Source organism: Drosophila tropicalis, unplaced genomic scaffold (assembly GCF_018151085.1).
Source record: "Drosophila tropicalis isolate 14030-0801.00 unplaced genomic scaffold, ASM1815108v1 contig_593, whole genome shotgun sequence".
Taxonomy (NCBI): Eukaryota; Metazoa; Arthropoda; class Insecta; order Diptera; family Drosophilidae; genus Drosophila; species Drosophila tropicalis.
Genome location: NW_027173070.1, coordinates 9,232,600 through 9,245,528, shown reverse-complemented (window position 1 = coordinate 9,245,528; position 12,929 = coordinate 9,232,600). Strand labels below are relative to the sequence as shown.

The window sequence follows — 12,929 nt, the reverse complement described above, 5'->3', positions numbered from 1 at the left end:
GATTTTACTGTATATATACTGTAGAAAAATCCTTTATTTGATTTCAAACCTCTTTATACTCTGCAGTCTTCAAAAACTTTAAGGGAACCATTATTTTGCTAAAACTGCGAAACTGGAAGAGAACAAAATTCGATTCGATGGATTGATAGCAAGTTTGTTTTGTTTTAGAGTTTAAAATATATAAGTAATGACTTTTTCTCTATATGTACTTGGCTATAAATTTCTCAATTCAAGTACCCCATAACTTTATTTTAAGGAAAATAAAAACTTTGGCTTACTAAACTAAAGAAGATTATCGATAATAAGTCTCTCTTTCTTACCTTTCGCTGCTAACAAGAGGGATAGTGGATTGAGAGAGATCAGTTGTCTCTCAAGAGATAACACGAATCAAACGAATCACACGATGAGCTACTGCCGAGCGTTCGTTGGTGATTCCTAGCCGCATCGTGGATCGGTTCTACAGCAAAGATCTCGAGTCACTTGGTTCAGTCACTCAATAGTTGTGCAGCCGCGTCGACCACACTTAGAGCTCTTCCCGTTGTCCCATCAGAAAAATAGAAATTCTATGTAATAAGTTTTTCGAACTAAGATTTTAAAGTGTTTTTTTGTTTAAAAATTCATATAAAAATAATCAACATATACACACGATAAGAGATTTGTATCTAAGCACGATTCTTGCGGCTGGTTCGAAAGTGATCGAATTGAAATTGGCAGAATAAAAAGAATAGAATCCGAAAAGAGAACGGACAGAGATAGAGAACGAAAGACCGGTAAGTAAAACTGAATAATATAGATGGACATGCTTTAGTTCGGTGTTCCTCTGTTGCTTCGCCATTTGGAATGGAAACTACCGTTATCAGTGCGGTGTAGGCGGGGTCAACGTCACACAGTTATTAGATCTACTTATACATAGGTTCTTTTGCGCCTTGCATTCGCATATTCTTTCTCTCCCCTTTCCTTTCCCTTCTCGCAACTTTCTCGACGAGACCTTCTTGCAATTATTTTCTATGCGACTTCTCATTATGCTCTCTCATTACACTGTACATCGAACTATGTATGTATAGATGTGTGTGTGTGTGTGTGTGTGTGTGTGTGCGTGTATAGCTTTCGATTTTGCATTCAGCTCGATAAACTTTGATCCCGTCCAACAAATTTTTGTGATAATTTTATTATTTTTGCTATTTAATTGAATAAATTTTTTTTCGCGTATTTTCTGAGCGATGCAATAAGCGCTATAAATATACATAAAATAAATATGAATGCTTGTGTAATTTTTTTTTTTATTAATTGTATGTACATACATAAAAAAAATATGTAGCCATAGGAATATATGTATACAATCTCATTCAGAGACAAAGAAGTTGATTATCGATTTCATCTTATAAATAAAATAAACACATGCTCCCTTCTTTTCCACATTTCCGCACTGTGGAAAGATCTTTCAATTCGAAATCAAGTTGTTTAGTCTTGGCAAGATTTGGATATAATCTATATATGCTGTAAGATTCTTCAGATCTTTTAATTGTTAATATATGTATTTGTTCAGGTTTCGCTAGATTTTTATTCATTTTATTCGGAATCTGCGGTACACTTCAATCGATTTTTTGAAGTACGAATTAATTTTTTAGTCATATTTATATATTTTAGAGAATTAGTCCACATGACACTTTAGATCATTAAAAATAAACGCAAGATTTCCCATTCTCTGGGTCTTGTCTTTTATTAAGGATAAAACAATTTTTGAAGACAGTTTTTAAAATTCGATAAATGAACTTATTGATTCCATGAAAGAAACAACGACATAATATATTTCTAATAGGATTCTTTTCATCGAAAGTAACTCTTCATATTGATTCGTTCTTAAGTACCGATATTAAAAATTACATCACTTGTCCAAAAGTTAAACCAAAATTGCGCTTTCGAATCTAATAGAAAACATTTCCATTCGCAAACTATCAACAAGCCAGAACTAGACTAACCTCCCACACTGTCAAACATTACTGATTAGAAGAGATCCCGGACGGAATTTGCAAATATGGTAGACATAACACACACATAATCAGAATCATAATCATAATCATACCTAGAAACTATTATTCCTCAATGGCGTTTCCCGCTGATTCTAAGCGGAGATGATGTACAAAGTTCAATTGTGCTAAATTTATATTATTTAATTTGTTTTGATTTCAATTATTTGTTTAGATCATTTTTTCATCTGTCGTTAGTCATTTAGGTAGTATAAGTTTTGCTAGACGACGAGCAAAAAAGAATGCGAATTTAAAGTGTAAAAGAACCGAGGCGATTATTAGTTGATAAGCGATCTACTTTCTGTTCTAATGGGCAGACAGTGTCAGAAATTGTCGGCAGTATTATTATTATTATTTTAAAATTAGTATATATAAGTACTTTTGTATGTATATTGTATATGAATTGAGTTGTCCGGAGGCCAGCAATCACGCGGAGCCGAGCCGATCATACAGGCCGATTTGTACCTTTACGAGTCAGCGGCGGCACTCGCCAATAGAGATAATCTCTTTGTACTCTCAACTTGTATAAGCCAAGAAAAAAATTTATATAAAAATTTATAATTATGACTATTAATCACGCAGCAGTAGCAGAATCATCTTGGCAATGGCACAGGCAACGGGAACAGTCGGAGCTAAAGATCACCAGCAGCAATTCGAACATAATATCGGGGACGATGAAGTCAGCGACCTGCACAAGTCACGTAACTTCTATGACAAAGTGCAAGAGCAGGCAGAACGTTTTGCCAGCACACGCCTAGGTCAGTTTGTGATAGCACGTGGTGATAGGGCTCTAAGGATGATCGAGATAACTGCCAAGTGGAGTCTGCCTCAGGGTGAGCATTCTTGATCGAAAAGTCGTACAACCCAGTTACCTAATACTCTCCCTTTGCTTGTTTTGGTTAGAGAAAAATGCTCCTCCTTTGGAGCGTCCTTTACCCTGGATGGCATTCTTGATGCTGATTATTCTGCTACGTCTGACACGCATGTGGCTATCGATGGGTGCTTTGATGATTGGCAATGGTCCTGTTTCGCCCACAGATATGATTTATTTTATTCAAACACGTCGTCGCAAACTAAGGGCCATACGCTTGCATGGCCTGAAGGTGATGAGGCAACGCGAACAGGAGCTGCAATATGGTGCTGGTAAAGGACTAACCTACAAGATCAGCCAATGGCTATCTCGAGCCATATGTCGACCTGGTGTACAGAGAGCCAATAGTGGACGTCTCTTTACAGTGAATAGCAATAACCTGGAACAGGTTAGTGCCTTTATTTGGTCATCTTAAGTCATCTAAAAACATAAAACTTATCACCCACAGAATGCTAGCAAACGTCCGCGGGAAGATGAGTCACAGACTGAAGCCGATCACAATTTGACCATCGATGAAATGTTGGCCAAATATGCCAATGTCAATTCGGAAGATGATTCTGATTTTGTGCCCAATGCAGCTGGTGAAAGTAGTGATGAGAGCAGTGAAGAAAGCAGTGATAATTCCAAATCTAATCCGAGCAGCAGCAGTAGCAGCAGCGAAGAGGAAACCGATGTGGTTGATGACATGAAGGTAACATTGGGTATAATGAAATCTACTCTCTGCTCAGTAAAGACTAATCCCTATTTGATGTATGTGTATGTGTTTAGCCCAAGCCTGTGGCAATGAATGGAGTTCATGCCGATAAGGAGAAACAAGCGAGTGCAACAAAACCCACGACCACAATTATCACCAGTAATGGCGACAAGGAGCATCAGCAGACGACGACGGAAGTTGGTAATGGACATTGAACTGTTGTTATTAGACTCTCTTGTTCGTAGCCTCCTAAGTCTAGATTTTACACCAAGTATCGAATATCGATTTAAGCGTAGATGGAATGAAAGAAAACTGAACTTGAAACATTTGTCATGAAATACAATACAAAAACAAACTATAAAAGAAATCCAAAAAGAATTGCTTTATATACATACATTTGATCGACTGAGAACATCCTTACCATGCACCCATATATCCATTCATCGAACCATCGATTTAAAAATTTACCTTTTGTGAGTTTGGCCATGACATACCTTTTAGCATCCTGACCTAGTCTCTTTCTCTTTCTCCCACTTTCTCTCTCTCTCTCTCTCTCTCTCTGTGTGTGCTCCTGATATTTAAGTTCATCAAGAAGACCTAAAACCCTTGGCAGCCCCAATGGAGGAGAAGGAGAACCAAAAGGAATTAAAGGATCAGGCCCTGAAAACCACTCGCCTGTACAACAATACGGCAGCTGCAGGTAACTCTTGGTTTACTGGATCATACTTGATCGGTGACCTGATCTCCTTTAATGATATTAACATTTTAACGATAGTATTTTGTCTTTGTTTCTGTTACTCCGTGCATGTGTTCAAACACAACAGCCAACGTTGATCCCGATCCCGATATCCAAACCCAAAACCCAAACGATCCTGATACCGAATCCCAAGCCCCATTTGAAGACACCGTCAACTGCAGTAGCAGTTGCGCTCCCAATGTCAACCAATATAACCAGCAAGATACCCAAACTGAAGAGCTAAAAACCCAGACATCCAATCCAAACCATCCCATTGTCGATACCCTTACACCAGCTACCTCCTCTGAAGATATTTTTTACAGTCCCATTGGTCTGTCCCTAACACTAATCTGAAATGTTTGGCACTTTAATTTCATTTCATTTATGGTTTTCAATGTTTCTAGGATCGCCCACTACTTTTAATACCACTCTGGGCCCTCAAATTAAGTCCGCCATTATTCAGTTTGGCTTGGGTGAGTGATTGAAAAACAAATTTGTATTTATTTTTAAGTACTTACCTGTGCAATGCCTAGCTCATTCTACACCCACTATAGATATGGAAGACTATCACTGCGAGACCTCGGAGTTGGAGTCAGCAGTCTTGGCCAACATTTCTCAGGCCCATGAGATGGAATCGCAACGTCAAGATGCCCAGAGCATAAAGGAACCACAAAAACAACCACAGATACAGCAGCAACAACAGCAGCAGCATCCTCGCCAGCATAATCATCCTCATCAGCGTTACCGTGGGCGCAATCGGCGCTAATCTTAATCTGCTCCTCTTCCTACTTCTACTTTAATACCTATATCCAAATCTACATCTATATCTTTGCCTATTTCTAATAGTACGAATAAACACTCTGAACACATTTCTATATATAAATATCTTGATTCTTATAATCACAAAGTTGTTGCAATCGGTTCAAACTTAAAACGTATATCCCCACAAGGGGCCAATATGATTGTGCTCTCGTATTGTAGTGGTCCCTCACCCAGCCAACTGACTTTATAGCAGCGTAGTAGGCGAATCAGCAAGGTTTCTATTTCCAATTCGGCTATACGCTTGCCAATACAGGTACGTGGTCCAAAGCCAAAGGGTAAATATATAAATGGATTACGTGAGCGAGCCTCTGGACAGGCCTGAACATCCGGTTGATCGGGAGGGGCAGACTTTAGCCAACGTTCGGGCAGAAATACCGTACTATGGGCGAAATACTCATCGCTGTTGGAGAGCTCTAGCACACCCATAAGTACACCCGTGCCACGAGGCACACGATAGCCAGAAAGTATCAGATCCTTGGTGGTAATGCGAAAATTTCCAGGTGTTATTGAAGTTATACGTAATCCCTCCTTGATGCAGGCCCTGAGATAAGGCATGTTCTTGGTGTTGTCCTCGGTCAATGGATCATTAGGATCGGACAGAATGCGCTGCAACTCCCTCCGAAGAAGCTCTTGCTTGGAGGGATTACGCGACAAATGATACAGTATGGTTATAAATGCCGATGAGGTCTGTGAATATTACTTCTAATTATAAATGCTATTAATCTTTCAGTGGTTTCAACCAACCGTATCTAAGCCTGCCATCAGCATATCCATGACCATAACCATAGCCACCTGTTTGTTGAGTCCCAATAGCTGCTCCAAGACACACTTGTTCTTGCCATTACCAGTGACTTCGAAACGTTGAATGGCTGCCTCAATATAGTTGGTTGTGATCTCTGTAATGTTGTCATAGGTCTTGAGAAAACGCTTAAACCCGGGTGTCTTGTAATACGGCCATATCGATGGTTGGACATCGTACTTGAAACTATAATTGAAAAATTCCGTCATATGCTTAGCCAAACGGGCAGCATTCGGATCAGGCCGGTCGCTTAGCAAACCCATGCGTGTATTGAGTGCCACAAAACTGATCGATTCAAAAGCCCACATTTTCAACTGATCATGGAACTCAGCCTGGAGGGTATGGGTCTTAGGATCCCTCAGTGTTTCCAATCTAAAAATCAAACATAAGTGTAATTGATAATTGAGAGCTTGACTTACTTGTCTATAAACTCCTTGGCAATTAGATCAAGTTGAGCTAGATTTTGTCTAACATTTTGCATCTTCATGAGAACCGGATTGACTTTATTACGTATATCTGCCCAGGCCTTGCCCTGCCTGAAAAGATTCATTTATCCAAACATCTAGTAATCAAGAGATTTTTCTTACTCTGAAACCAGTCCACCTATGCCATTGAATATATCAGGTCGTTGCACTTTGCGATAGTAGCTAAAACTCTCAAGTCCAATGCGGATGGGCCAAATGCCTTCGTTGCGATAAGTCACCTCAAAGTCTTCCGGATTGTAGGTGAAAACCACGTCCGCTTTGCCCATCATGCCAGGAAAGCGATAGATATCTCCATACAACTCCCGCAGACGGCGATTCATTTGAATCAGATTAGTATTATGCAGCTCACCTGATCAAGAAAAAGAAACTTAGCCGCATAGAGAAGTATGTACATAGATTCGTGATGTCTCACCGCCTGGCAAGAAGAACGATAGTAAACGCCAATTGCTAGGTCCAGGCATTTCATTAAATGGCTTCGCTTCCTGCCATTTTGCATCATTTCGTGGAGGAGTCTTTTCTATTAGAGCCAAATGGTCCTGCAAAATTCTCACAGGGTTTGATTGTTTGTAAACAAAACAAATTTGCCTCACTTTCGCTCTCGTTACTCAGTCTTTCTTCCTCTCTTTATGATTTTGTTGCTCTCATCAGAAGCTTACTCACCTGCTGACCAAGTACCGTATTTAATGAAAGCTTTCTCCCCTTTACAGTTCCAGTACCCTGTAACAGCTGATAAACGTGTCTATTATACGCAAAAAGTTGTTTGCCATTTTTCCACATCTTTATAAATAATCTAGATGTATTTTATACTCGTTTTAATATTTTGTGTATATTAGACTGAGTCTTCTTGTTATTGTTTTAGTGAGCAACAATTAAAAGCTTAATAATTCTAATTATTTAGATTACTACAAGAACTTTGAACAACCGGTCCGATGCAATTGCAAAATACAACTGATTCTAGTATTCATATGTAATGTCTAGTTACAGATAGTTCTAAGAAATGCAACAAATTCATGAGCTTTTCCCAGAGATTGGTTTGTAAATAGGCTAGAAGAAAGCTCCATCAAAAGAATGCACAGTGCCTCAAAAATGAGTAAAAAATGTACATATTCAAGATTTTATTAAGAGTACAACATTCCACATTCTTCTTATTATATTACCTATAAATTTGATTATAAATTTCATCGAAAAAAGTATTCAAATTCTATAAAACATATTCACAAGTAACAGTGAATAATATTTAAGTTTTATAATTTTGATATACCAATTGGAATTGTGTACCTGGATCGATGGTAAGGATTATTTACTTGTGAAGTGGAACCAAGATTAATCTTTACCTACTTTGAAAGATACCAGAGCAAATGATAAAGCACTGAGACAAAGCCAAATGAGGTCTACAATTAAAATAGAAAATGAATAATTAGCATAAGATTTCAACTTCTATTGCAAAACTTAAACGAACCGTATCTGCCCCTAATAGCAGCAAAAAAATTGCTATAACAGCAGGTGCACCCTTGGAGAGTCTCAACAGCTGATTTAAGATAGTCTCATTTTCTCCAATCTGCTCAGTTTCAACGGATGTATGTGCCTGAGGACGAATTGCGGTCTATAAAAAAAGAAAGGAAATAACATTTTCCATTTGTCAAGATCCTTTGGATTTTGGGAAGCTAACCAACCGTAAATGTGTCTGCAATCAGCATTCCAATAGCCAGTATCCCGGCCACCTGTTTCTTAAATGTACGTAGCTGCCCCAAGACCCATTTATTCTTGTCACTGTCGACGAGTTCAAAGCTTTGAATAGCTGCCTCAAGGTAGGTGTTTGCCATTTTTATATTTTTCTTATAGTTTTCGAAAAAACTTTGAAACTCGGGAGATTTTTTAAAATCTCCGTTCACGCTTCTATTGTTGAAAAAGTCCTGCAAATGTTGAGTGACACGGGCCGCCATCGGATCGGGTCGATCACGCAACAAACCGTTGCTTACGATGAAGGTCAGAAAACTAATGAACTGCTCACGGTACTCCGGCATTAGTTCATGGGTCTTTGGATCTCGTAGGCTCTCCAACCTGAAAGTCAAAAGAAAGGCTATAGAAACGATTTGTTAATAATTAACTTTACTCACTTTTTAATAAATTCCTTGGTAAATTAGTTAAAGTTTGGCATAATATTCGGTACATTCTTTATCACAGGACTCGCTTTATTTTTTATAGTTTGCCATGCATCGTTTGGTCCATTCGTTATAGCCGAAAAGTCTTTATCTTTTATAGTTTGCCATGCCTCGCCAGATCTGTAAATATGCATTCTAAATTCTAGTCTGTTATTCATTAAAGGGATACGCTTACTTAAAAAATAAACCAGCTATTCCATGAAAAATATTAGATCGTTGTTGATCGCTGTTGGAACTTGAACCCTCGTGTCCTTTTGCATTGTCCGTCATAGGATTCTTCTCAGTTATATTTGTGCTCTCAAGTTTTTCTAATTATTAAGGATGATTGGTATTTGGTGTTTGTACATACAAATTTCAGCGAACATGACTTACCCCCTGAATTAAAAAACGCTGGTAATATCCTGTGTGGGAAAATTAAAAAATTAGGAGTCATGAACAGTGCCTTTTCTTTATAACTTCTTTATTTTCTATTAATATTTGTCTAGTAATGACTGTGCTAAGTTTGATCAGGATCGGTAGACTCTCGGTCGAAAGCAGTTATCTTTATTAATAACTTCGTTATTTTTGACGAGATTTTTGTATAAATTAATATTTATCAGCTTAATGTACCTCTTAATAGCTATGTCAAATATTATCAAAATTGGTTAACTATATTACCTTATTACTTAGCTATTAAATACACATTCTAGTCCAAAATTGTAGCCCGGTTTAAAAGTTATCTCTTAAATTATATTCCAAATTATCGGTATTATATTTTCAAAGCATTTCATTTACTTTTAAAGAGGAAAAAAAATAATATCTTTAAAAATAATACAATCATTTAGAAACCACTGTAAAAGCTTTCTGATAATCTATTTGTTTATTTTGTTTTGCTAACACGCGGCGTGAAAGAGGGGAACCACAAGTTTATTCTAATTCTATTTATTTATTGCCATGGTAAAAGAATACGCATTATAACTTATCCCATATAATATGTATGTATGTATTAGATGAAAGGAACTAACTCTAGTTCTTCTTATAAATACATTTATGTTTATATGTATATGTATGTATGTACATATCTAGCTACGTACCCGCTAATACATAGTGTTTTACACATATCAAGTGGTTTGCCATATTTCCACATGATTAAGTTTTTAGTTAGAGTTCAATGTTTTATTTAAAGTTTATATGTTTATGTGAAACCCTTGAATATTTGACAAACACCAAAAAAGCTTCAAAAGACACACTAATCTGCAGTAGTTGAAAATAAAAACTGAGGCTAAATAGAGATGATAAAAGATCGCTGTGGAACTCGTTAGTATCGATTCGTAGTCGATACTATTTTTATTAATATTACTAAATTGATTGAAATTAGCATTCGTGGGGAAAAACTACTTGCTTTGATCAGCCGGACCCAAAGTAACAACAAATTGATAATAATATTTAATTTCATATTGTAAATAATTGCAATAATTGTAAATATGTAAATCAAGAGCTACAGCTTTGCCAGCAAATGGTTTGTGTCTATGCTAGAAACGACAGTGGCACAAAATGAGTGAAACCTTCGATCAATTAACGTTTTAAACCTTTTAAAGATTTTATTAATACTAAACATTTTATTGGCTATATCGATAACATTTTAATGTCTGCTCCATTTTTTATATGCTTCATTTTTGTCCAATTGTTAATGTAGCCAAAACGAGATTTGACTTCATCTCATGGTTTTTCAATCCTATCAATAAAGGAAAAGAAGAAAAATTAAATGGGAACCTCTGCCCACCACTTACAAATCAATTTGGCTATAAATGTAAGAATTAAATTTGAATTTAAAGCCATACCTACTTGGAAAAATAACAGATCAAACGATAAAGCACTGAGACAAAGCCAAATGAGGTCTAAAAGTTAAAGAGATATTCAATAACTTGCATTAGATATAAACTTTTTTTCAATCTATTAAAAAACAAACCGTATCTGCACCCAGAATCAGCATAGAAACCGCAATGACCGTGGGCCCATATTTGGAGAGTCCCCATATCTGATCCAAGATAGGTACATTTTCTCCAACCTTAATATTCTCAGCGTGAATATGTGCCTGAGCCTTTACTGAGCTCTGTAAAGAGTCATTAACTAATAATTAAGATGATTCTTTCGTTTATGGAAAGTTAACGAACCATTTCTGTGATAGATTTATTTTCTCCAATCTGATCGAATGCACCGGATGTATCTGCCTGAGGAACCTCTAAATTCTATAAATAAAAGAAAAGAGCGAATAATCACTATTTAATACGATCTTTTTGTGTGTTGGGAAGGTAACCAACCGTATTATTGCCGACCAATATCATGCCAATAGCCATTATTCCAGCCACCTGATTTTTAAATTTATTCAGCTGATCCAAGACCCATTTATTGTTGTCATTGTCAACGAGTTCAAAGCTCTGAACAGCTTCCTCAATGTAGGTGTTTGCCATTCCTATACTATCCTTGTAGTTTTGGTAAAAGCGTTGAAATTCAGGAGATTGTTTGAGATCTTCACTCCAGGTATTAACATCTTCGTTTAGGTCATCATTGCTGATGCTATTAATGTCTTCGTTTAAGCAGTTACCAACACTGTTCACGCTACTGACATCATTTTTAGTTTTTGCCTTGTTAAGAGAATCCATAAAATATTGTGTTATGAGAGACGCCTTCGGATTGGGTCGATCACGTAGCAAACCCAAGCTTGTGATAAAAGACACAAACATAATAAAATCCTTGTACTCCGGCTTTAGTTGACGGGTCTTTGGATCTCTTAGGCTTTCCAATCTTAAAATGAAAACAAAAAGACTTTAGAAACCATTTGTTGATAAACAACTTTACATACTTGTCCATTAACTCCTTGGCAATAAGTTTCAGTTGGTTTAAATTTGGCATAACATTCGGTACATTCATTGTCACAGGATTTGCATTATTTTTTATAGTTTTCCAGGCCTTGTTTGTTGCATTCTTTATAACTGAAAAGTCTTTATTTTTCATGGTGTTCCAGGCCTCTTTCCGAACGTTCATTATCTGTGGATTAGCTTTACTTTTTATATTTTCCCAAGCCTCTTTCGACACATTCATTATAACAGGAATTTCTTTGTTCTTTACAGTTTCCCATGCTTCGCCCTGCCTGTAAAATAACCATATTTAATTGAAGTCTGTGATTGATCACAGGGATGCGCTTACTTTGAAAAGAATCCAGCTATGCCAGCTATATTAGATCGTTGTTGATTGGTGTAAGCACTCGAAATCTTGGGATCCTCTGAATGGTATTTGATAGGATTATTTTTATTATTTAAAGAGAGAGAACTGAAGATTAATGACCATGACTTACCGCCTGGATGGTAAAACCCTGGTGAGATCCAACTGGTAATAGCTGCTGTTTGTTTATCATTGAGATAAAGAGTGGTCTTGCTTTGAAAATTCAAATTTCTTATACTGTTTATTTCTTTTCCAGCTACAGATGATCGCCTTCCTCTGGATTTCTACAATACAAAAATGTCCAAAAATTAATCGAATTGTAAGTTAAAAAAAAGTTTAGCTTGCGGCCATCCTAATCTAAAGTTGTGTATTATCTGATATTTTCAGAGAACAGTAAAAAATTAAAGCAGAGTAGAGCACCCACTAATAACAAATTGCATTCACTATGCCTATGTAATATTTCTGCTGATCAAGCATTTTTTCCCCTCTGCGACGAGGCAAACACCACACAAACAAAAACTTTACAGTTATCATATACGAAAACCCATTTCAAAACAAAGCTTTTAAAATATGTATAATGTACATACCGATTGATAACACAGCCTTTTATATATGGCTAGTTGTTTGCCACATCTCGTCATAATTATATATTTTCGATTTTAACTTGCTCTTCAGGTGCAGGTACAGGTGCATTTATAGCAAATTGCATTTGATTGTTAGAGATGACATTGATAGCTACTGAACTCGATAATCAATACTTTACCGTTTTGTTTCTGTTTTCTTTGTATCGATGTTTTTCAAAAGGCTTATCGATATTATTTGAAATAATAAAACTTTACTTTTCGCTTGGCAAGACTTTAATATGGTAAAGTTAGCTTATTTTTCCTTAATTTACTAGGAAAAGTTATTTTATTTTTACCAAACAAATCACTTACCTTTTGAGATCCGATTTATTCGCTTATAGTTAAAATCTCATACCATTAGATCGCAATTAAAGACTTTCCTAATAAAAATTTCCTGCACACATTGGGCCCAAAAATTGATTTTTGTGTCATAAAGGTTTGATGTTACAGATGTAAAAAAATTAATAAAAGTTGAAATTTTCTATAGAATTTCAAAAATAAATAACTAT

The 12,929-nt window shown here is 36.4% G+C and overlaps 3 protein-coding genes and 1 long non-coding RNA gene across 14 annotated transcripts; 1 reads left to right on the top strand and 3 right to left on the bottom strand.

Moving 5' to 3' along the window:
- Positions 1 to 479: 479 nt before the first annotated feature.
- On the top strand, positions 480 to 5,211 carry Jabba (jabba). Of its 9 annotated transcripts, none has more exons than XM_068292006.1 (9): positions 480 to 770; positions 2,613 to 2,860; positions 2,931 to 3,286; positions 3,347 to 3,589; positions 3,667 to 3,793; positions 4,176 to 4,292; positions 4,417 to 4,659; positions 4,733 to 4,801; positions 4,862 to 5,211. In XM_068292006.1, the coding sequence occupies exons 2-9, from the start codon at positions 2,632 to 2,634 to the stop codon at positions 5,092 to 5,094; spliced, it is 1,617 nt and encodes a 538-aa protein (XP_068148107.1). In that variant the 5' UTR covers positions 480 to 770; positions 2,613 to 2,631; the 3' UTR covers positions 5,095 to 5,211. The 9 variants fall into 9 exon arrangements, with proteins under 9 accessions (XP_068148107.1, XP_068148109.1, XP_068148108.1 ...); XM_068292008.1 differs by having other exon boundaries at positions 481 to 770; positions 2,610 to 2,860; positions 4,188 to 4,292; XM_068292007.1 differs by having other exon boundaries at positions 481 to 770; positions 2,610 to 2,860; positions 4,185 to 4,292.
- On the bottom strand, positions 5,198 to 7,359 carry LOC137578292 (probable cytochrome P450 12b2, mitochondrial). The gene is made up of 6 exons (XM_068292004.1): positions 7,095 to 7,359; positions 6,847 to 6,970; positions 6,537 to 6,783; positions 6,369 to 6,485; positions 5,895 to 6,321; positions 5,198 to 5,837 (listed from the first exon to the last, which is right to left on the bottom strand). Exons 1-6 carry the CDS (start codon positions 7,209 to 7,211, stop codon positions 5,229 to 5,231), a joined length of 1,641 nt encoding a protein of 546 aa, XP_068148105.1. The 5' UTR covers positions 7,212 to 7,359; the 3' UTR covers positions 5,198 to 5,228.
- A 351-nt stretch (positions 7,360 to 7,710) lies between these two features.
- Positions 7,711 to 9,832, bottom strand: LOC137577699 (uncharacterized). The gene is made up of 7 exons (XR_011032453.1): positions 9,670 to 9,832; positions 8,969 to 8,997; positions 8,772 to 8,904; positions 8,552 to 8,716; positions 8,108 to 8,495; positions 7,894 to 8,037; positions 7,711 to 7,825 (listed from the first exon to the last, which is right to left on the bottom strand). It is a non-coding gene; the product is annotated as an uncharacterized lncRNA (long non-coding RNA).
- Positions 9,833 to 10,150: 318 nt separating this feature from the next.
- Positions 10,151 to 12,524, bottom strand: LOC137576882 (uncharacterized). Of its 3 annotated transcripts, none has more exons than XM_068290220.1 (9): positions 12,385 to 12,524; positions 11,931 to 12,081; positions 11,783 to 11,858; positions 11,439 to 11,726; positions 10,897 to 11,380; positions 10,750 to 10,824; positions 10,545 to 10,688; positions 10,417 to 10,473; positions 10,151 to 10,360 (listed from the first exon to the last, which is right to left on the bottom strand). In XM_068290220.1, the coding sequence occupies exons 1-8, from the start codon at positions 12,436 to 12,438 to the stop codon at positions 10,417 to 10,419; spliced, it is 1,329 nt and encodes a 442-aa protein (XP_068146321.1). In that variant the 5' UTR covers positions 12,439 to 12,524; the 3' UTR covers positions 10,151 to 10,360. The 3 variants fall into 3 exon arrangements, with proteins under 3 accessions (XP_068146321.1, XP_068146320.1, XP_068146319.1); XM_068290219.1 differs by having other exon boundaries at positions 10,151 to 10,310; XM_068290218.1 differs by having other exon boundaries at positions 10,151 to 10,310; positions 10,421 to 10,473.
- Between the last annotated feature and the right edge of the window lie 405 nt (positions 12,525 to 12,929).